Below are 22741 nucleotides of genomic sequence, written 5' to 3'. Positions count from 1 at the left end.
CAGATTCATTTTTTTCTCTTAACACAAGGGAGAGGAGAAAGAGAATATAATCAGCGACAACAAAATTTGGAAAGCAGGCTGAAAAGAACAGGAGATAGAATCTATGCATTTATATTTTATTTTTCTTTGCAACCTCGACTATAGATGGAAGTCCACCTCCCTCTAATGCTTAGAGGAGCTTAATTCATTTGAACCCCAACAACATACTAGCTTTTCAAGATAAAATATTTCCTAGTTAAATCCAAGCCAAGAAAAGTTGGAGTAAAAAATGGCGACACTAGCCCAGCCAGTGTGGCTCAGCGATTGAGTGTCGACCTATGAACTAAGAGGTCATGGTTTGATTTCCAGTCAGGGCATATGCCTGGGTTGCATATGACTCAGTCCCTATTGTGGGGCATGCAGGAGTCAGCCAATCAATGATTCTCTCATCACTGACGTTTCTATCTTTTTCTCTCTCCTCTCTTTACTTCCTGAAATCAATAAAAAAAATATATTTTTAAATTACCATTTCCATTAAAACTTATTTCAAAAACATAAGCAGAAAACTTCTGTAGGCTAGCACATTCTCTGTAAGCTATTTGCCCAGAATGAATTTTGACATTTGATTCATACAATTCAACACAGGCTTTCTGTGCTATAGAAAAATAGCTTAGTGGACCATTCCAATTTGATTCTCTTTAAATTGTTGCTGACAGAAATATGGAAAGAGATCAATGAATATAAAAATATTATGATAAGACTCAGATTAAATTTCCTCTCTATGTGAGTAACGAGATGATGCACAAAATCAGACACAACTTCAAAGCAGGTGAAAAGGCATATTTTGCAAATAAAGCACACAGTTATGATATGTAGTTCAGTTCATTGGTAGAATGCAGCTTTTGTCTTGAGGTTGAGTTTTTAAAAATTAAGCAATATTCCTAATCATAACTTTCCTATCAGAGTTAATGTTTAACTCTGTTGCAGAACATAATTAAACAAAAATAAAAACAGCTATATGACAGATCATTTACCAATACTTTAGTCATTTTGCCACCTATATGAATTTTTCTGAGTAATCCAGTGCTTTTTATAAATCATATTTTATTATGTTATATTACATTCAATCCCTTTAAGATCCAAATGTTATCATATTTTATTACAGTGCTCTAAATACAAATGATAATTCTGTCTGTGTTTCTGAATATACATCCTACTGTGGAAGGAATGGATGAAAAGAATGGCCCTAGCACCAGTTTTTGTGAAAGAAATTAAAACAACACTCACAGGGAACAGCAAGACTCTCAAGCCCCTGTCCTCCATAAGAACGAAGATACTGGAAACTCTTTTAGGAGTAAACCTGGTAGAGGTCGGTACTAGAGATCTAAAAGAACCATCTTGGTGGGTGAAAGCAGACATAAACAATCAAGTAAATAAACAAAACACAGTTGAAAGCAATAATATAAAATTGAATTTCTAAGGCCAGTACTCTACACACAGAAGGCAAGAAGACCTTGACACATTCTACCTTCTGATAAATTATCATCAGAACACTGAGGAAGAGAGCCTACATTCTGATAGCCTTATTCATAGCACCAAAAAAAAAAAAAATGGTACTGACATTCCTGTGTGGGCAGAAACAATGCCCTCAATTCTCAGACAAAATCAACACGTGGGAACAACTTTCAGATGCCAGAGGAAAATGTGAGCAACTCTAACGCAGAGTGCACTTTCACTCATGCTTCCAAAGTCTTGCAAGAACTTTACGTTTATTTTCAGGCTTTAAAATATATATATGTATATACAGACATCAGCTGTAGTACAACTAGCTCAATGCTAAAAAGAGAGGAAGCAAGTATTTCCATTCTTACTTTGCAATCTCAGAACGGAAGAAAAAAGAAGTGACTTCCCCAAGACATCCAAAGAGACCAAAGAAAAGTAAAGATAGATGTCCTGACATTAGATCTATGGCCTCAACAAAATCTTACTATATTTTTCCTTAGAAGAAAAAAGCCCCGCTGTTTTAACTCACTATGTCTGTAAATGACTAGCAATATCACAAGGGTTCTATAGCTGAGTCTCTGAAGCAAGCATGCAGAATCCAGGAGACTTCTTAAAAGCCTTTACAATTAAAATCTGGTACCAAAGGTAATTGTCACATACCGTTAAATATCTACATCAGATAAAAATAGACATATCAAAGAAAAGAAACTATCAAGTTTCTTCATTAAAAAATAAGGTAATCTTCAAAGGCTTTTTCCAAAAAATTTGAGATCTCAGCTTAATAGATGATAAGTTAACATAAAATATAAAGTGTAATTTTCACTAACTACAGTGAAAAAATACTTCACACAAAAATTTGGAACAGATGCACAAAGACAAACTAGGCTTTGCATCAAAATTAATGCATGGTCAAGCAAAAAGCCTGTTGTTATGTAAGCCAAAAATAACATTAAAGTGAAGCCATTTCTGTATTTTTTTAACTTAACTATAGTCATTCTCTAAAATGTACTGTTATCCAATATTTATGCTTAAAAACACTTTATGTGAAGCATTTTTATTTATTTAATATTTGTTTAAAATATGTTTTTATTGATTTCAGAGAAAGGAAGGGAGAGGGAGAGAGAGATACAGAAACATCAATGATGAGAGAGAATCATCAATCAGCTAGCTGCCTCTTGCATGTCCCCTGCTAAAGAGTGAGCCCCCAACCCAGGCATGTGCCCTGACCAGGAATCGTACCATGACCTCCTGGTTCATGGGTCAATGCTCAGCCATTGAGCCACACTGATCGGGCTATCCACTTAATATTAATATATACTCTCCTCCAAAGAACGAAAACTTTAAATAATTAATATTTAAAAATGGTGCTGCCTTGCCTCCCTGAGAGGTCCCTTTCATTTAATTTCTGAGATTTGAGAAAGAATAGGCTCAGATGGCCCGCAGGAGAAAGAATTTATAAAAAGCCACTAAAAGTAGAGAGTGGAGGAATGAAGAAGGGATATAGATGGACATATGGAGATTTATTTATCTATCCATGTACCTATTTTAAGGAAGCAATCTGAGAAGCAGAGATCATGTTAGGATACCAAACAAAAATAAATCTCCAAGAATTATGTTTCTTGATTTAGAAAAAAATATTAAATTAATACAGTAATATTTATATTATATGGCTTAAAAGGGATCATTTTGTTAATCAAAGGTACTGACAGGTAACAATAGGAAACCGCCTAACTTTCCCAATGCTCTAATCACACTGATAAAATCATATCTATAAAGACCACTGACACACAACTTAACCAGTGCAATGAATAAAAATGTCCCTCTTAAATTACTGTAGCCACATAGCAATCTACCACGTTCTAAAAACTAAACAGCATTCTTGTCCCTGGTCTTGTATAGCAATGTCTTTACAACTTCTGGTCCATTTCTCCCAGCTCCCTTTTGCTCTATGGATCAGCTTTCATCATCTCACCTGGGCATTTGAGGCTTTCTGGAACCCCATCCTACTCTTTAAGGTCCCTACCAATCAGGCCATTTCAATTCCTCGAGACTTCCTGCACAGGCCATGCTTTCCTCTACTGTTGTAGGTGGCCCAAAATGAAGACAATCAGGCCCTCTTCAGAGACATGCTATAATCTACAGGTCTAATTGAAAATTAGACACATGAACATACAGAAAGAAAAATAAACAGTAACTACAGGCATCCAAAAGCCATGATAGTCATAACTTTTAATGACATTAAACAGATATAAACAAATTTAATCTCTCAAAGCAAGTAAGGTAAAAGTATTTATTTCCCACATTGTATTCATCTTCCTTGAGTACTTGCAAGTTCATTAATAGCTACAGTTTCCCACAACACACTTCCCCAAATAGTCCTCAGACGCCAGTTTCCGGTACAGAGTTAGAGAACCACAGATAAGCAGCATCAGCATATCACCCAATCTGTCTAAGGTCAGCGCTGGAACTGGGAAACGTGAGAGCGCTCAAACCACGTGACAGCTGTCTTTGGGGCTCTGCTCCTGAAGAGGAAATAGCAAGTCTGATGAGTATCAGACCCATACTAATGATACTAAGCAAGCAATCAGAGAACTTAAATGGGAAGAATTGGTTAAGAGAGAAATTAATCAAAACAGGGAGCACAACTTATAACGTCTGTGTTGTTATAACAACTATTATTCCCCAGATGAATTATGGCTGTTGATCAGATAAAAAGTCACTGCCTAGAATTCCAGTGAACTGTTGCTACATAAAATTTGTGGATCACATTGCTACAGTCTACTCAAATTCCACTTTGATTTGTCCTGGGTAGAAAAAAAGGTTTATTCAACACGCTTCAAATTTATCTACTGTCCTCAGAAATTCATTCTCAAATGATATATTAAGTAAACACTTATTAGCTGAAAAGATAATCTATCTGTAAATTAATACTGTCATTAAAACAAAGACTCCTGTGCTTTCCCAACCAATTCAAGTTATGTTGAATAGAAGGAGTACACTGCTGCTCTTAACGTTGGATACTTTCTCAACTGTGCTTTCACTAACACAATGACTTAATTTCCCATGAATGATAGGATCAAACAGGGACTACTCACACAGATAAGAAATTGTTTTATTTTGTACCATTCCAAAATGAGATCACACCTCAAACAAAGGAGTGTTAAGATGGGGAAAGAAGAAGTTGGGCATAATCTTACCTATTAAAGAGGTAATATGCAAATTGACCATCACTCCAACACAAGATGGCTGCCCCCATGTGGACACAAGATGGCCTGCAGGGGAGGGTAGTTGTGGGTGATCAGGCCTGCAGGGAAGGGCAGTTGGGAGGGACTAGGCCTGAAAGGGAGGGAAGTTGTGGGTGATCAGGCCTGCAGGGAAGGGCAGTTGGGAGGGGACCAGGCTAGCAGGGGAGGGCAGTTAGGGGCGACCAGAATGGCAAGGGAGGGCAGTTAGGGGTGACTGGGCCTGCAGTGGAGGGCAGTTGGGGGCAACCAGGCTTGCAGGGGAGGACAGTTAGGGATGACCAGGCCGGCAGGAGAGTACAGTGGGGGCAACCAGGCCTTCAGGGGAGGGCAATAAATTGAAAAAAATAGAAACGATACTATAATTTGCAACTCATGAAGCCGAGCATCTTTTTATTTTATTTTATTTATTTTAAATATATTATGTGATGATAAAAGAGGGGAGATCCAAGAGTACATACTTGCCTACCTATTGTTATCAGTCTTAACCCATGTGACTTGTTTGGCCAATGAGATCTAAGTGAAAGTGATCTACACCACTTCCAAGCAAAAGAGTTAATGTGGTTCTGCTGTGATTTTCTTTTTCCTCTATTGTGAGAGCAGTATGTCTAAGGTAGAGGGTGCAATTTGAATCTTGGTCCAAAAGCAGAGAGGGCACAGAGCAGAGCCAAAGCCAACCCACCAAGGCCATGTAACATGAGCAAGGAATAAGATATTGTTATTATAAGTCCAGAAGATTTGGAGGTTGTTCCTGCAGCATAACCTAGTGAAAGTTGACAGTAATAAAATAAATGCAAATTGAAATATTCAGACCATATTTTACACCTATATGATTGGTCAAAATTAATGTCTGATACATGAAGTACTGATGACAACGTGGAAAAAACAGTAGTGTTGCTGATTGGAATTTGAATCGCCACAACCCCTTCGGAGATCAGTTTGGCAATATATGGAAAAACTGAAGAAACAGAACTTATCAACCTAGCAATTCCATTGCTAGGTGCCTACCCTGAAGAAACTCTTGCACAATAAACAAGGAAGCATGTAAGATAATGTTTACTAAAGTATTGATGGTTATACAATATGAAGAAATTATGCCTCAGCAGAGAAATGGATAAACTGGTTTGGTGATTCAAAGGAATACTATACATCAGTTAAAAGAATAAAGTAGATTTACACATCATGAAAAGACACAGGGAGAATGAGAGGAGATATGGGAATGGGACTTTAGCAATGTCTTCAATGTTTTATTTCTGGTTAATATGCAACTGTCTCTTCTATTATTTCTATATTTTTATACTTTTAAATATATCATGATTTTTTAAAAATAGATTTAAACCATAAGTCTTGAGTTTTGGTGATTAAAAAGAACTTCAGAGATGACAGGGGTCTTCTGGATTATCTAAGTAATTCTACATTCAATAGATGAAGTCAATTTCTGGCCTCAGTTTGGCACAGAGAGGTTGAGTAAATGACCGAAGGTCACATAACAAGTTATCAAATTGGTTCCCAAAATCTAGACTCCCTAACTTCTAGGATAGGTAGGAAAAAACAAGAGACATGTGGTCACGTATTAGAGTTAAATTTAGAACACCATTCTATTGTTTTCCTTATTATTCCCTACTTCTACTGCTGAGGCATACAACATCATTCCCTCTCTCCTCTTCCTCTCCTTCTCTCTGAGATTTAAAGATTATTAATTCTTTTTGCAACTCCTTTTCTTGAAACAACTGAAATAGAATAATTATCACTAAATGAGTTAAAAACAAAGTTCTAGAAAACTAATACAAAGATAAAAGCAAGGACCATGAGTCATTTCATTCATCTTAGTAGTTCAGTGGCCAGGTTCATGACCTCCAGAATCAAACTGCTGGGGCTAGAATCCAGGCTCCACCACTGACTAGCTATGAAACTTTTGGCAAATTATTTAACCTCTATAAGCCTATATTCTCCTACTGTAACATTGGCAATATCCATAATAATACCTACCTCAGATAGATTCTTATAAATATTATGAGATAATCTATTCAAAGCTCTTCACACAGTTCTTCAGTAAACATCAGTTATTAGTATATGTCATGTAAATAAAGTGATTTAGCTATGAAAAGCAAAAACTCTTTTGATTAACATAAAATTATAAGGTGCTAGATACTTCTTAAAAATTACATTGATGTCAATCAGCATCAGAGCTAATGAATTACATGCTTTGAAAATCATGAGTGTTTTTTAATTAAAACTAAATAAAGGAGCTAGATGTTAAATCATTATCTGTCTCAGGACAAAAACACCTGGGGTTAAAGTGCTGAAATTTCATGACTCTAAAATGTCAACCTAGTGCTATCATTTCTACAGAGGTAACATTCAAACTATTTAAGGCCCATTCAGAACAGTCACCAGACAATATATAGGGTGTTCCAAAATTCACGCAAGATTTGAATTTTGCGTGAGCATTAACAACAACAAAAAATAAATAAAAGCCTAATTTTACTTAGTTTATTGAATCAGATTCTAATATCTGTTGCCATTTGATTTCAATCCCTTCACTTTGATAAGCATTACCAAGTACCAAGTACCAGGAGCAGGGACAATGAAGACCAATGAAGACCACGGCTTTGCATATGTGCCAGCAAAGCTGTGGAGGCCATTTACCCGATGTGCTATTCCATACATAACCCTATATTGCATACTTTATGAATCAATAAAAAATTTACAACTTTTAATTATAAACCTGTGTTTTCTATCAAAATTACTTCTTGTGTGAATTTTGGACACCCTATACATGACGAGTGCAGACCAGGAGATCAACAGCCCTATGTATCCTTAAGGGTCCGGAATTATTGTTTGTAACAGAAATGATGACCCTCTTCTATATTTTCTTGTTTTTTTGTAATGCAAAATTGTGACCATCTAATTTACAAGAACACAAAAATTGTGCCATGCCACAAATGAGGGCAGAATGCACTTCTGCTTGCATTCCACACATCAGGAGAGCTCTCCCGTCAGTGCCCTGACTCACCTCTAGGTCACAGCTGTACTCGGTGCCATCCAGGAGGGTCACTTTACACTGGACACTTTTGGTCTTCTTGGTGGCTTTTTGAACAGCCTTTTCTGCATTTAGCTCATTGGTCTGCACTTCCTTTGTCTCCCTTTTTGCTGCTTCCTCTGATTTGTCTTCCTGTATTTCCTTTACCTTCTCCTCCTCTCTCTCCTCCTTCCTTACTTCTTCAGCAGGCTGATGATGAAAAAAAATGAAGTTTATACTAAAGTTGACCAATTTGCAGAAAACAACACATTAAAAGGAAAATCCTAGTAAGAATGGTGATTGTTACAAGTACTGTATAAGATTTAAAAAGACTTCAAATGTTTGCTAGAAAAAAATACTTCTCCACATCCTCTTTCCCCCAGTCCACTGCCAAGTTTTGCCAAATTGACCATTTGAGCATTAAATTAGTAAAATAAACTATATCCTGGCAACTGCAATTTAAATATTTTAATAATAGAATTTCCAATTATAATCTCACACCATGGCAAACCTAGGCTTCATTACACAACCAAAATGCATACACACAGAAATCTATTTCTTCCTACTTGCTGGACACTTAAATCAAATCAAGGAGGTATAATAGTACATATAATTTAAAAGGAGAGGTGACAGGATTCTCAGAGCATGTTGAACCTTAAGAGAAACAGAAACTTTTTTATGGTGTGCATATATAGTATTTTTTTTCTCTTTGTTATTTTGGAAATTTTGAAAAGGAATAATAGGAGAAGGCTGTGGTAAACCACTCCAAGACTCATATTCCAGATATAGTAAGTCAAAACAGCATCTTAATACAAGAGATCCATAAATGATTCAAAGCAAACAAACCCTTTTTGTTATGTGGCTATACCATCAAGCTATCATTCCACACCATCGCTTCTCAAACATACCTGTGTCTCAGGACTGCTCACTGAAGGTTTCTCTTCCTCAATATCAACTTTAATGACCTGTTGTTTCCTCTGAGCTGCTTCCTCAGCATCACCCTTGGCCTGCCTTTCTTCTTCAGGAAGAGATTCCTCTTTATCTAAAACCTGCTCTTCCACAACAGCTTGGGTAGGCTCTTTCTTATCTCCTCCATCTTTGGCCACTACTAAGTTATAGGACTTTTGTTTCTTAAGCCACGGGGGTATGAATCGAGAAATGCCCCTACTCTCAGATGGATCCTTCTGCCTCTTCTGGCGCTGTGTACTACTTTGGCTTTTAGCTGAAGGAGATGATTGGGAATCCTTTTCCTCCTCTAGATCAGATGACTGATTCTGCTGATTTTCTGCTGCTTCTTTAGGTTTCTCCTTGGTTGCATCTGCTCCTAACTGGTCAGATTCCTTCTTCACTTCAGACGCGGAGCCAACTTCAGTAGTCATGGTCACAGCTTATGCTATAAACAAAAACAATCACAAAAAGGTCTTTTACAACCTCTCCTAGTTTAGAGACAAGAGACAGGATAAAAAAGGATGGGAAGGGGAATGGCAAAAATATGGGGATAAAACCCCATAGAAAAAGAAGGTTCATAAGCATAAGAGAAAAATGGAGACTGCTACTCTAACTTTGAGAATTCTCTAACAGAATCAAAGAACCAAAACAAGCATCACAATGGAATTAATTCTGATTCTGTACAGACAGAACTTAAAATCATCAAGAGCTCGAGTGTAATTAATTTTCTTTGGTTTCATCTAGCTATAAATAATAATTCACCCTAAAATCCAATTTTTAAGTATCCCTTACTCTATAATACAAAGTATTATTGATGTTAGAAAGCACTAAGACACATTTCACTGAAATTTCACACATTATAACTAAATGTTAGGTATTAAAAATACTGTTAAATACTGAGTGCTTAATAGCAAGAAAATTATATCTGTAATGGGCATACTTTTTTGTTCCAATATTAAATCCCATAATTCACCATCACTTTTCCAATGCAAAAGACAGTCTTCTGGGAAAGGTACTCAAACTATAACCAAAACTCCAAAACTCCACCCCACCCAATCGCAAACATAGTTTTGTGTATATGTTTACAAGAAAATATCTACAGACCCTAATCAGAACCAAATGAAGACATGAAAAAAAAAGCATCTAATAATTGATCCAGTAACAACTAATGAAAACAAAATTGAAACTAAATCTGAAAGCAGCTGGTTGTCTACACAAGCAAAGAGGGACTTTTAAAGCATAGCAGCACCACTGACAAAAACCAACAGGCAGGAATGGCAGAGACAGAATGTTCTCTGCTCTCTCACTGCTGATTAAAATGTCCAAAGGCCAGGCACCTGGGGCAATGGGAAATTTCCCAGCTATCTTCAAGAGATATAAAAGTAAAATACACTTTTTAAAGCTTTATTGAAATATCATTCACAGACCATAATATTCGCCCTATTCAATTATACAATTAATGGTGTTGAGTATATTCATAAGGTTGTACAACCATCACCACTATCTAATTCTATAATATTTCATCATCCCAAAAAGAAATCCTGTATCCATTCATAGTAACTCTCCATTCTACCCCCTCCACCATCCCTACCAACCACTAATCTACTTTCAGCCTGAATGGATTTGCCTACTGTGTACATTTAAAATAAATGAAATTACACAACACGTGTCATTTTCACTTAGCACATTTTCAAAAATCATTCAGGTTATAGCATGTATGAGCATTATAATTGCTTTTTAAAATATTATTTGCCATCTTGTGTCAAGCACTGATAAGAGTCTAGTATCCAGAATATATCAAGAACCCAACAATTTTAAAAAAAATGAGGACACAATAGAGTAAACAGATATTGAATTGCAAAGTTGTATACCTGAAATTTATATAATGTTATCAACCAATGTTACCTCAATAAATGTAATAATAAAAAATAGAATGAACCCCAGAGTTGATCAGTATTGCCCATCTAAGTGGAAGTTACAAGATAAAACAACAACAATGGAAATGGCTAATTGGATTGTAAATACTCAACAATAAGGATGGATGTAATTATATGTAAATAAATACATTCTTAAAATAGTTTCAAAAAATTAACACAGTTAAAACATAAATACTACTTCTTTGTTGATAAAATGGTTTCTTGAACAAATTACCACCATCAAGAAAACATGATTATACCACATCCATTCACCATAATTACCATGCTTGTAACTGTCTGAGTTTCAAAGATGGATAAGCCTTTAAACTCCATCACCCACTAACTCCTGCAGTGGACCGCACCCCCTCCCACTAAAATGAAAGCCCCAGAGGGCTGGGGTCTTTCTTCTTTTTTACTGCTGTGTTCCCGGCATCTAGACTGGCACATAAGAGGCACCTGATAAATATTTACTGTGTGAGTGTTGCAAAATGATCTAATCTAATACCCTTAATACCCTCACTTTATCTTATCAACAAGGAAACTAAGGTTCAGAAAGACTAGAAGATTTGCTTGAGATCACAAAGCTAGATGGGCATAGACAAAACCAGAACTATAGTTTTCCAAACTCTAACAATGCTCATTCCAAAAGCTTTAATTATAAATACCTAAAATCCATCATTAGTAAGTTATATAACATAGTAACTAAAGACCTTTCTACTTATCCTTAATCAAAAAGAACATTGCTGTGAACAGCCAGCCCATTAGAGAAGCATGTGGTTTTGACACAATTACCATGCTGGCATACTCCATCTAGATTGATGAAAAGTGTTAATTATTGTAACAGCTCCATGAGAAAAAGCATGCATCATTTAACATGCAACCAAGCAGAAAACCATCATCAATAGAGGATCAGCACTGGTTAGGTAAAGAGGCTTGTTATGTGAAACCATTCTTTTTCTAGTGTTTAAAAAGGAAAGTAAATCCCAAGGTGCTGTCTCTACCACTAACCCAGTGGTGGAGGACCTATGACACGCGTGTCAGAGGTGACACGCAAACTCATTTTTTGGTTGATTTTTCTTCGTTAAATGGCATTTAAATATATAAAATAAATATCAAAAATATAAGTCTTTGTTTTACTATGGTTGCAAATATCAAAAAATTCCTATCTGTGACACGGCACCAGAGTTAAGTTAGGGTTTTTCAAAATGCTGACACGCCGAGCTCAAAAGGTTCGCCATCACTGCACTAACCTAACATTCCTACTCTATAACATTATCCTCCTGAAAACACTGGCCCTTTATCAGAGTACCACACCAAGCAAAACGAAGCAGTTACACAACTCTAGACACTCATACAAAGAACTTCAAGCAAGTGGGTTCATGCTAATTATTGGATCCAGATGTTTCCTTAAGACCTTGAGAGAACCACAGCTACTCTGAACCCTCCCTGTTAAAATTCTTGCACAGGGAACAGGGTGGGTGCTGCCGCTAGCTGAGTGGCTCCCATTCTCTGCTGAGATCACGAGCAATAAGAGATCTTTAATTTCTGCCAATAGTGCTCAGCCCATTATTTAGGGACTAAATATTTACAAAATGGGAAAGAATGCCTTTCTAAACCTCAAAAATGGTGAGAGGTTGGAGAGAAGCTTTCCTCTGAACTTTGAGAAAGACATAAACAAAACTGTGCAAGAAATAAGAAACCTAAATAACATTGGCAAGGTGTGCACAGTTCCAGTTTGGTCATTTTCATCTATTATTGTGGCAAAGGATATGTAGAGCAACCTGCTAACACCCACAATCCCTTGCTTATGTTCATCTCCCCAAATGTCCTGTAGTCTAACAGACGGTCTTTTTAATATCCTACTAACTTCCCTTACAGCATTAAATGTAGAAAAACAAATACAGTGAATGAAATATAGGAATGATTCAGCAGCCACCTAACTCTACTTGGAACATACTAGTAATAAGAGTGAGGCTTTTCAAATACTGTATAGCCAGCATGTAAAAAGAGGAGAGGAGTGACAAGGAGGAGGAGGAAAGGGAGGAAAGAGGAAAAAGAAATAACAAAAACAGACTGACTTAGAGCAGACTGCAAGTAATTCCTCCCTAGTAGTATGTTTGTTTATCTTAAGTGTCAGACGGGCTAGAAAATACTATATCCCCTATTCAAGTAAGTACAAATACATTCCAAAGAGACTATTTATTGGTTTATATTATCTATATGATGAAAATAAACAAGAATTCGTTTTTAAATAATCCAATGTTGCCTACCCTAGTTACCTTCATAATAAATTATATCACTTGTTTGTTTTCTTAAAAGAGATAAAGGACATCTATGAGAGAAGAAATATTTCTATAAAGATACAAGCTAAAAAAAAAAAAGATACAAGCTAGCATCTGCTTTAAATTAAAACCACACATACAAAAGATATGAAGGGTAGGCCTTTGCTAGTTCAAGTCTAGGCAGGATCAGGTTACATTCAGAGCATGTATATCCTCCATCCTTTCTCCTTTTTAACAGAACCCAAATTTTGTTCAGCTTTCCTCTCTTCCACATGGGTGTCGATGGAAGCTGGTCTAGGGAATCATGGTAGTCCCTCTCCCCATTCTAAGAAGACATGCAAAAAGTCTGTTGTAAGCTTCTGGGAAAAGATTCCTCCCTCTTAAAGGGGACACAGGGAAGAGAAGGCCCTTCTTCCGCCTCGAAGCATTATTTATATGACTGCAAGAAATGCTGCTGCCACCTTGATAATCCCGGGAGGAGAAAGCCTGAGGAAAAAGACCCAAAGAAGAGGGCACTGGCAAGAGAATCAGAGGAGAGGAGTTGAGCCCTCAGTATGCTGCATGCACATGGCCAGGATGTTTGAACTTCCTGTTATGTGAGACAATATACTCCCCTATGGCTCAAACAACTGAGTCAGGGGTTTCAGTTACTTGTAGTTACTATTGGCCTCTGCATATTATATTAGGAGGCAAGCAGTAGAAAATAAGCCCTAAGAAACTGGTAGTACACTTAGAACCAGCTCAGGTAATTATTACTCCTCACTGTATTTTATGGCCCTCATACCTAAGAGCCGTGGTTGTCAAAATGTCTAATTTTTTCCAGATGCTCATTTTTTAAAAACCTATTATCTGAGTTAATACTAGTGAGATAAACCATTAAGTCTTTATTCTAACAATATATAAGAATGAAACAAAAAAATCTTAGAGTTCATCAAAGTGTAAGATTCCCTGTGTAAGAGAAGGGGGCATGTCTGAAAATCACAGCATAATTTTCAAAAATGTCCAATTCCAGTAGTGCTAACAATCTTATGTGCTAAAGCAAGCCCCTGCTGCTCCCATTCAGAATTAGGTCAAGAAAGAGATCTGTGCCAGGCAAAGTATCCACAAGTAATGAGGTCATCCCAAAAACACTCTTTCCTGAAGTGAGAGCTGAATCACCAGAGGCCATCCACGAATCATTAGGGATCCCAATATTGGACATCATTATTTTCAATCAAAATGCACATAAACCTCCTCATACTGGGCACTCCCAACAGCACACACTAACCAAGGTGACAGAGATATCCCGAACCCTGCAGCTCTTCATCAATCACATACACTGAATTGTGTGGTAAGGAATACTGACAAAGTGCTTTTGCTCCAATTCCTTCTCTCAGATGAGGACCCACATTTTGTAATGGCCAGAGCTCTTTGTGTGAAGCTAACTAACCTTTGGATTAAATAACATGAAGGCTTGTAGATCAAGTCTAGGAACCAAACACCAGGACTAGAATTCCAGGTCTGTCTCTCACTAGCCATGTAACTAAAAACAAGTTATTCAGTCTCGTTGAGTTTCAGTTTCCTCGTAAGCAAAACAAGGATATAATACATATTCACTGGTGGCTCTAAGAATGAAATCAGATGTTATACATAAAGTGCCTGGCAATAATAAATTCATAATAAATGGTGGGCTACCCCGTCATCAAGTAGGGATTCTGGGGGGAAATGAACTATGTCTGTTTTTCACTAAAAATTTTAACAGTAATATTATGCACAACCCACTTAGTAAATAAATAACATAACAACAGTAAATAATGATAGTATCAGCACTGTTCTAGAGACTCTGCATTCCTTGCATCTTCATGACCCTTTGGGGTTGGAACTAAAATTATTCCCATATTATAGGTAAAGAAGGTTAAAAAAGAATTAAAACTTGCACAAAGCTACACAATCAGGAAATGGAAGAGCCAGGATTTGAACGCAGGCTGTCCAGCTCCAGAGAGCTTATATAGTACTACCACCATTCCCAAAAAACTTCAGTATTTTATAATCAGCACCTAGCATAATTCCTGACAGTTCATCATTTGTTTAAAAAAAACCAAAAAACTATTACTAGCATTTGTGGCTTCAGAATCATTAATAACCTGTTCTGAGCCCCCAATAAATTCCACTGACCTTCAGGATGAGGATAGTCACAGTATCTTAGCCCCTTCTTTCAAAAGAAATATTTCCTGAGTAGTTTCATTGCATATGTACCTGACATCAGTGATATAGAGGAAAGAATCTGGCTCTCAGTATAATAGGCGACAGATGTAGCAAGATTAGCATTAATATAAATTCAAACAACTTATCACTAATACACAAATTTTGGTAACTTATATTCAGAAATTACTACTAGTTTGAAAAGCCGACAGTTTTCTTAACAACTACCATTGTCATCTCTTCAGGAAGGCACATAATGGTCCTTCATGGGAAACGTTGGTTAAACACTCATGTAACACAAACAGGCATCAAGCTTTTTAAAGAGCACTTAATTCTCATTCTCAATTGTATTTACTTCTCAGCTGATATCAAGTAAAAAGCCAAATAAAATAGTGCTGGTTATGCATTTCCTTAACATTAAACATTCAAAATAAATTTCATTTTTAAATTGGCTAGGATGACTATTCCCTCAATGGGGGGGGGGGGGGGGGGGAGTGGTTAAAGGACAACAGAAAGAGTTCTGTTAAAGAGTTAACAGAAAAACAAATACAAAGGATACATAAACATATAAAAAGATGCTCACCACACTCATAGTAAAAGAAATACAAGCTAAAAGTAAAGAGTGGAAAAGTCCAAAACCTTAATCACGTCAGTATTGAGCATGGCTATGGGAAGGAACAAGGCATTCTCATATAATTGTGGGTAGAGGAGTAAATTGGTACCAATGGAAATCAATTTGCCAACAGCCAAAATTCCAAATGTGTACACACTAAACCAGTAATCCTGCTTATGGGAACGTATCCTACAGATACATTTGCACATATGTAAAGTAATTATGTACAGATGATTCACTGTAACTTTGTAAAGGAAAATATAATATTCCGTAGCTATAAAGAAAAAAGTGAGGAAGGTTTCCATCCCAGTTACAGAATTATCTCCACGTTACACTATTAAGTACAAAAAACAAGATTCAGATAGCATATAGCTATCTTATGGGTTGAAAGCAATGTGCCTGAGAAGTATGTGAATGCACATATCTGCCTGCAAACGCATAAGAAATTAGAAAAGGACCCAGATGACCAACAACAGTGATTATGGGAAATGGTGGGTGGCACTGGGTAGATGAGGTCTAGAGGTGCAGATAGGGGAGAAAAAGTTTTCACTCATAAGTTTGTACAAACTGAAGCACTTAAATACTTCATTAGGAAAACAATATTTATTCATTAAGATATCTAATGCATTAAGTGAACCCAGCTGGTTAGGTCTGCTTTCTTGGAGACAACCCAAATGCCACAACTGCCATAAATTCCGTCACACATACTTCACAAACCCACCCCTTATCCTATGCACGCTGCTCTCCTGAAGTTCAAAATTTACACTTTTAGAGCAGCCAAAAATCTTCCTTAAAGTATATCAATTCTTCATTTTTTTAAAAAAACAACAGAGTTTCTAAGAAAGCCTTGCTAGTTTTTTAAACATTTGACCTAGGTGTGGAGATTAAAAAAAAAAAAAAAAAAAAAAAGAAGAAGAAGAAGAAGAAAAAAGGTGTCTTTTTCTAACAATAATACTAGTACATTATGCAGCTAGGCCAAAAAGATCATTACTATTTTCTGCTGGAGAAGTGAGAACAGGGCACTTAGAACTAGATTTCTCTGAAAGTTGAGGAAAATCTTGACTTTGAGAGTAAAACACAATGAGAAGACACATTAAATTTCTAAGCTAGTCACAAATAAACATTCTAAATCTGTCGGCAGCTTCATCCTCACTTATAGCCAAAGGCAGGAACGAAATTGGCCTGACAAACACAAGGATGTCATGTTTCCTGTTCACACCTTCTCCCTGGTCACATCAGTTCCTATGCTCCCATGAAGAGAGTGAAATTTTGTGCAGATGAGTAACTACATGTTCCCAGTGCAGTATTGTGCATCCGGTGGCTTCTCGATAAACTTGTGATGTTCCTAGTTCTGGGAACATTTATTTGGACTACCACCATATAATGTTCTATACAAAAGAAAAATACACTGTGCAATTTCTTCCAGTGACATCATAACCAGGCTCAAAACAAAGTAAAGCCAACACCAACAATCTCTCACAGTCATAACAGATACTAGGGAGCATACTTTCTCTGAGCTTATCCCACAGCTACCTTCTGCATAGGATCCTCACCCAGCCCATTGTAAAACCCATTTGGTATCAAGTGATAATCTACAACCAGTCTAAAATTCATGTGTGAATCAAACTCTAAATTCGTTAGCTAAAAAATAACAGCAGTTCAGGAGGCCTTTCCCAAAAAAGCCAACGACAAATCCACCGAGGTTAAATGCACAAGCTGCAGACGCTGCATTTTAATAGGTCATAAGACAAAAGCTTGTCAAAGTCAATCAGCTCCCCACAGTATGACAAGGCCAACCAAGCTAGAGCCTACACTGATCTCACACTTTGAAATCCTCCTCTCCGTAAGCTTTGGAACTGTGCAGTTGACAGGCATAAATAGCTAAACCTTGTCAAAAAATATAATTCACTTGGTAAATTTTGGCCGTCAGATCTTCTGCCATTCTAAATATTTACAGCACTACCAAAGAGTAAAATGAGACTATAAACTGAATGATTTTTCTGGCTTAGGTAAGCAGATCCAAATGTTGACGCTAGTCCTCTGGTAGGTCAGCAGAAGGTGCCTTGTAGACTGTTAGCATATGGACCTCCACGCCTGGCATGATAAAAGCAACTTTCCCCACGTGGGAAAAGCTGTAACTACAATGGAATTATAGACATGCCATTTGGAATGCTTAAAACCTTTTTTTTTTTTAATTTCTACTCTGAGCATTAGTTTAGCTCAAAAGTTTTTATTTCAACTAGTAAATATATTTCTTTCTTTGGAGGTAAGAGTCTCAAAATTCAAATACTTGTAAACATGATTTGGTAGAGGATCCTGCTAGAGAATATGCCAGGCATTCAACCTTAAAGTCCACCAAAACATTCATGCAAACTCAATGTCAATGCTTAACATTTCCCTTTCCAGCTTGCTACATGATCCAGCTATGATGTTAAACTACACGTCATCAATACACTACATAATGTGTACAGGAATATTACCAAGGAGAAAGGGGCGGGGGGGGGGGGGAGGAAGGGGCTCATGACTGGCTGTCCAAATCATCAGCATCACCTTTACAGTTATTTATTCCCACATCCGGTGCCAATAATTTAAAGAGACAATTCTTTCTTGGGCCTCAAAATAGAAAACTTAAAACATCCTAAGTACACATATGCACCCCCCCACCCCCACCCCCTATTACTTCAGTAGTAGGAGAGCATTCCCTGCAGTGGCAACAATAAAGATGGAATTTGCCAAGATCACCCTCCACCCATCCTAGTAGTACTGCTTTTCATTTTGTTAGAAAGTAGCATTGAAACAAGGTTCTTTTCGAAAAAAGATTGGTAGATTATAACAAGAAAAATCATGAAAACAATTTTTTCTGAGTCTGGATGTCAGCATCTGGGCAACATGTTGAGTTTTCAAATTTGCTCAATGTGACAAATGATTAAATATTCAGTAAAAGAACTTGTTCAACCAATATCACACTTAGATAGTAACAACAGTAAAATGATATATAATTTTTGATAACTGTTAATGGCCACTAATTTGCACATTCTAAAAAATGTGAATTCAAATCTCTGCTAGCCACAGTACTTCTTTCAACCCATCAACTTATCCTGAAAATGAAGCATCTTAAAATTAAATTCAAATCTGTCCTCCTTTAACATGTTAAAAATAACTGAACACTATTAACCTTACATGGCCCTCAATGTAATTTAGAAATAATTAACTTTCATATTGCACTACTGAATAAATCAATCCATAAAATAGCAGGACAAGTATATAAAATAATGCAATGAACTACTTTCATTATTCTCATAGGGCAAACCTAAAAAGATAATTATGTTAAAGATAACTTGAAAGAACTTTGAATATTTTCCTAGAAAAATGCAAACAAGTGGTCTAAAACTAAACTCTAACCACACACACACACAAGTATTTTTTCATAGGGCTTAGTTCAAATATAACTGAACATATTCCCTTTTCTACACAGTGTACTTACCCAGATTCCATCTACTCTATATGTTAGCATTTCCAAATATACAGTGCCCTGAATACTGACACTCTCAAAAGCAAGCTTCCTCCAAAAGCAAAACAATCAAGCATACATAATAAAACCTAACTGCTACAACAGAAATTTCTTAAAAATCTCCCCCTTGAAATACATACGCAGCTTTTAAGCACATTGAGCCCGTTGTTTGCTGTTCCCTGTCATTAGAAGACTGTGGAAAGCTGATGGAAATCCAGTCTGCAAAAGCTTAATGAGCAAGACCTGCCCCACCCAGGCCAGACCCTGCTGGAGAAGGGCATGCTCCGTGAAAAAGCTCAGCTTGGTTCCAAGTTACTTCATTCCTCTGCTAGAAAATTCACACGGGTCAAAGAAAAAGTCATTTTCCTGCTGCCTGCTTTACCCACTAAATGAAGAAAGCTCACATAAAGGATAGTTTCTATGACACAACTGTAATTGTATGATAATTTTTCTATTATTGCTGGGAATTTTTTCTGTTTTTGTGGTCATAATTTTTACTTTGCTTTCGGTCTCCTCCTTCAACTGTGTTCTTATTTTTGTCATTTTATGCTACCCTACAAATAGACACCAAAAATGTATGTACACAATATCTGACCTAATCATCTTTATTTATAAACTACTATAAGCCAATGTATACATTTCCAGACATAGAAAAACTCTGGAAATACATAGTCCAGTTTTCAATACATAAAAATGAAATATTGATTTTGATTCATTTGTAAAAGAATTTGCTTATTCATTCATTTCATATTGTATTTTAAAATGAAGGCTTGTTTTAATAAGACTTACAGGTTCTATCACATAGTTACAAAGCTGATATATCTGCTTTATTGTCAACCCTACATTAAGAAATGACTGACACAAAAGGTAATCATACATCCATCTATCATATGAATATAAATACATATGGCAACAAAGTAAATGTAAAGTAACCAAAGGAAAACACATTAATTTTAAAATTCAGGTCGGAGAAATTTGAGAAACAACTAATCTTCTCTGATTATACAATAATCACCCCCACTCAGTTTACATTTCCACAGTTTAAGTACTGGTTGTTGATGTTTTTTCCCCCAATGAATATATTTATATTAAACAATCATGACCAAAACAATCGGACTTTGTATCCAGGCATGCATTTTCACAACTTCAAGATGCGGCCATATTGCTCTCCTATCAAGCAGTTCCGATGTCCATTAGTGAGTATTATAGGTTCACATTCATTTACAGCAGTCTTTTTAAAAAAGTAAGTTTTTTTAATTCCAAAAATATACTTTAGATACTTAAATAAATAAGATGTCACCTGTACCAACTAGTAGAGAAAGGGTAAGGTTTGCTTTATGGGAACTTACTGAAAATATGTTTCAGTAGCAGCTAGCTCTGAAGATATTAATCTCTGTTAAAATGAACAAATATAAAACTTTAAAATAACAGTCATTCTATATAACAAAGGTAAATAAACTTCACTATCCACCACAGAGTTTTCACTGATTCACAATAGGGCAATTTGGTGAGTTTTTAGTAGAGCCAATTTTATTCAATTCAAAGTAGCAATAATCTTTTTATTTTCTTCCTACTTTTTTAATGTTAAATGTATTTTTAATAAATGCAGTATATGATATATTTATTTCAATAGCCTTACTTGGAAAAATATTGGCTCCAAGCCTTTTTCTGACATGTGTTGATTCATGGAATCCGGAAGTCTCATAACTACTGACACTGCACTAGATCCAGTGAAGTTAACACTCCAGCTTAGATCTCTCTCATAACCCCTGTGTGTCCTGCCCTCTTACTCCCCACCTTCTGCTAGTACTGAATGGTGTGTGTCCCCAGAGTTCATACGTTGAAGCACTACGCTCCGCCAATGTGATGGTATTTGGAGATGGGTCCTTTGGGGGAATAATTAGATTTAGATGAAAACTTAAGGGTGGAGGCCATCATGATAGAATTATTGCCCTTATAAGAAAAGACATCGGAGCACTTGCTCATTCTTTCCCCTTCTCCTGCTCTGTTTCACCTCACCCTGTGAAGACAAAAAGAGAAGGTGGCCACGTATAAGCCAGGAAAGAAGCCCTCAAAAAAAACTGACCATGCTGGCAACCTCGATCTTGGACTTATAGCCTTCAGAACTGTGAGAAAATAAATTTGTTGTCTGAGCCCCCCAGTATATGGTATCTTGTTATAGCAGCTGAAACTGAATGGTACTGCTCAAACTCCACTGCTGATTTCAATATAAAAGATCCTGCTTATTAAGACAACTGACTCTCATTATTCAAACAATGGTTAAGGGAAGTAAGATAGAAAGTTTTGCAATACGATGATTTGAAAACAAACAAATTTTTAAAAAAAACATATTAATACAGTAGATAAAGAGAACCCAGAGAACTTAAATGAGTTTCCAAAATCATATTCCCAATAAGTGATAGAGCCAGAATTTCCACCAAATTGGTCTGAATTCAAAACCAATGCTAGTGGCACTGGTATTATAGTGGTGAGCACAGCTGCCTTCCAAAATCAATGGCACTTTTCCACCAATGCTGCATTATCTTTGTTTTAACACCCTGGTCTTCCAGATGAGTAAACTAAACCCAAAGAAGTGAAGTAACTTAAATAAGACTAGGGGCCCAGTGCACAAATTTGTGCACCTTGAAAGGAACTGTGGAGTGCGAGGCTGCAATGGGCACAGGGGCGGGTCTCGGCCCATCCTTCGCACCTCCACCCGGCTCCTTCCACCACATCCCCCAGTCCCCTGTCTGCCTGCAGCCCAGCTCCAGCCTTCACTTGCACCTGTTGGCGGCATTGGGGCTGGCGCCAGCAACGGGTACAAGCGGGGCCGGCACCAGCAGTGCATGGGAGCGGGGCCAGCACAGGCAGTGGGTGCGAGCGGCGGCTCTGGCACTGGCATTGGATGCAGGAGGCGGCTGCTGGCCCCAGTCGCCCCTTAGGATCAGAGGGAGGTGGAGAAGCCCAGAGGAGCGACTGGGGCCGGCAGCGGCCGCTTGCACCCGCTGACAGTGCCGAGCGATTGAGACCAGTGCCGGGCACTGGCAGCGGGTGTGAACGGGGCCAGCACCAGCAGCAGGTGCGAGAGCCAGGAAAGACCACGGCACACGGGAGCAAAGAACTTTCAGTAACCACCAGAGGCTTGCCTCGATGACAGCAGCCAGCGCCCTGCCTTGGTCTGGCGCCCCTGCTCACCTGTTCCACCATCCCGCCGCTGCCGATGCCCGCCATGTTCTGCACTCTGCCACCTGCTGCCAACACCTGCCATGTTGCACACACGTGCCCCCTAGTGGTCAGCGCACATCATAGCAACCGGTTGTTCGGTTGTTCCACCTTTCGGTCTATTTGCATATTAGGGTTTTATATATATAGAAGATTAGTCAATGGGTTATTGGCAAAGAAGTACACAAACCAGGTTTAGTATCATTTAAATTATTCATTTCCAGTAAGATTTTAAACTCATTAAAGTACACAAATTACCCTGGCTGAAATATCTACATGTCTTAATATAAAAAAATTGTTCATATGAATTTATATCTGTTAC

At 37.3% G+C, this 22741-nt stretch overlaps 1 protein-coding gene across 3 annotated transcripts in view; it reads right to left on the bottom strand.

Moving 5' to 3' along the window:
- Nucleotides 1-22741, bottom strand: part of EPB41L2 (erythrocyte membrane protein band 4.1 like 2) — a 188022-nt gene that overhangs the window by 90658 nt on the left and 74623 nt on the right. For all 3 annotated transcript variants that reach the window (XM_081094579.1, XM_081094580.1, XM_081094581.1), the window contains exons 2-3: nucleotides 8655-9139; nucleotides 7741-7956 (exon numbers count right to left, since the gene is read on the bottom strand). In XM_081094579.1, the coding sequence (XP_080950705.1) occupies nucleotides 7741-7956; nucleotides 8655-9125 (687 nt within the window). In that variant the 5' untranslated portion in view covers nucleotides 9126-9139. The remainder of the gene's footprint in view (nucleotides 1-7740; nucleotides 7957-8654; nucleotides 9140-22741) is intronic.

Source organism: Myotis nattereri (assembly GCF_964212035.1).
Source record: "Myotis nattereri genome assembly, chromosome: 6".
Classification (NCBI taxonomy): domain Eukaryota; kingdom Metazoa; phylum Chordata; class Mammalia; order Chiroptera; family Vespertilionidae; genus Myotis; species Myotis nattereri.
The sequence above is the reverse complement of the archived record's forward strand: the minus strand, read 5'-3'. Positions and strand labels throughout refer to the sequence as shown.